This window comes from Austrofundulus limnaeus, unplaced genomic scaffold, assembly GCF_001266775.1.
Source record: "Austrofundulus limnaeus strain Quisiro unplaced genomic scaffold, Austrofundulus_limnaeus-1.0 Scaffold2854, whole genome shotgun sequence".
NCBI classification, from domain to species: Eukaryota; Metazoa; Chordata; class Actinopteri; order Cyprinodontiformes; family Rivulidae; genus Austrofundulus; species Austrofundulus limnaeus.
Genome location: NW_013955256.1, coordinates 1 through 2044, shown reverse-complemented (window position 1 = coordinate 2044; position 2044 = coordinate 1). Strand labels below are relative to the sequence as shown.

Genomic DNA, 2044 nt, shown 5'->3' with positions numbered 1-2044 from the left:
AGAGAGAGAGAGAGAGAGAGAGAGAGAGAGAGAGAGAGAGAGAGAGCAAATGTAATATTGCTTCTACCAATTTTTCCCTCATCCTTGATCAGTTTAATTTCAGATTACCATTTATTTATATTCTGTCATCTTGTTCTCAGTCTTAGTGAGACATAAACAGCACAAATGTCAATGTAAGTTTTTTTTTTTAATAATAATAAAAAAATGTAACAGGTCCTGGTGGATGTGTATTTATGTTCTGCTAGCTTTTTTGTTAGTGGTCAACCCAGAGATGTAGGAACCTGATGTCTTGATCAAACAACATGCCGTCAAAATGAAAAGCCTTCCTTGTCAATTGAACTCAACAATTATGTTGGTGCTGAGTGTTCCTTAATAAAAGTGCATAACATTTGTAACAGTAATATATCTAAATCTATGTATATTTTGAACTCCTATGTAAATGTGTGTGTGTGTGAACAATAACTACACTTGAACTTTTGAAATACTCAAATTTGACCAAATCCAGAGTATGAGGAGGACAAGCTAGCCACCAGATCACGATGAAACTCTTCATAATTTGTTGAATTTCGTGAAAGCTTGAGAGTTAGAAAGCAAGTTGATGACTGTGGTAGGACACAGTCGATGATTTCCACCTGCAGGTTTGAAGATACAACACCCCAACCAGTCCAGAATATGAGCAATGCCTTCAGGACTTCAGGACTACCTGCAGTAAATACACATTTAAAAAAACATATGTAATCTTAAGTACATCCATATGTCCAACTACAATCTTTAATCTTTTTCAAAAAATTGTTCCCTTTCTCACTGTTTATTCAATGTRGCATGCTGTTTTTATTTTAATTATGTAAAGCACTTTAAAATGCCTTGCTGCTGAAATGTGCTATACAAATAAAATTTGATTTGTCATTTTTCGGAATATACATACACAGCTTCACAAATTATCTCAATACCCTGGTGCATAGATACAGTGGTACATGCAAGAGGAATACAAGCAAATATTTGCACATGGTGTCCTGGATCCTGATATTTGTCTTTAAAACATCCATCTCTTTTTCCTACATGGTTTTCAAAAGCGCATAATTATGTGGCAGTATTTGCTGTTTTCTGTAGTAGTACACTTTAAAAGAGAGCCTTAATCCACAATAAAGGGAACATACCTTCATCAATAAATTGACGAAGGAAGGKCATTATTCTGCAGTGTTCCTCCAGGCTGACYATGTCCTCATCAATGTCCTCCTCTCTTGGCCAGGTGATGTTGTCCAGAATCATCTACAAAACATATTCCATGAATTACCTTCTTAAATTACATTGTTTGACAGTGGTACAGCCGTCTTATGAAATTTTTAAAACCAGTACAATTTTTACAGATATAAATGGTGGCACATGTCTCGTTTGAAAAAAAGAGCAATAAAGTAGTTGTTGATATAGCATTACTTTTGGCGTAATCTCTGCATCGCAGGCCCTTGGGAATAGGACTTCAGCTGCGTCTGGCCTGGAGCTAAAAAATTCCCAGATACCTGTCTCTTTTAGGCCTCGTCGGATTTGTTTAACCTGCTGTTTTGTCCGTTCAAGAACCTGTTAAATGAGACAGAATGACTTGTGTGTTTTAGATTTTATCCAAACATATTAGTATGGTTATGTGGTCCAAATACTTAATTTTCGTTCTACTGATACTGTATATATCCATCTATCATTTGTGTGAAACACATTTTGGAATCCTTTTGATTCCACTGCTGACTAGGTTAGTGGTAGTTACTGAATTTGAACTTTATGAAAGAAAATACATGCTATGGATTCTTTTGGAMTAGGCTAAATGATCAAGACCATAATCATAAATAGCTTACAGCATGAAGAAGTATTTTCTCCCTCAACCACCACCTGTTGCTCAGTGTGACACCTGGTAGGTCCCAGGGTAGTGTCACAGACAGAATCTTGGATTTTTCTTCTTCTGATAGGTCTTTTGTTCCTTCGAGCTGTTGAATAAAATAAAATAAAAAAAAACACAAAGTTAGATATGAAATATAGGTAATCAATTCATGAATTG

At 35.5% G+C, this 2044-nt stretch overlaps 1 protein-coding gene across 1 annotated transcript; it reads right to left on the bottom strand.

The window, feature by feature from the left end:
* Positions 1–42: 42 nt before the first annotated feature.
* LOC106511497 (uncharacterized) lies at positions 43–1973 on the bottom strand (the record flags this gene model as incomplete). Its single annotated transcript, XM_014000248.1, is given in 4 exon segments — positions 43–703; positions 1158–1269; positions 1435–1575; positions 1845–1973. Coding segments are annotated over 4 exon segments (600 nt in total), but the record flags the coding sequence as incomplete, so codon positions are not given.
* Positions 1974–2044: the final 71 nt, after the last annotated feature.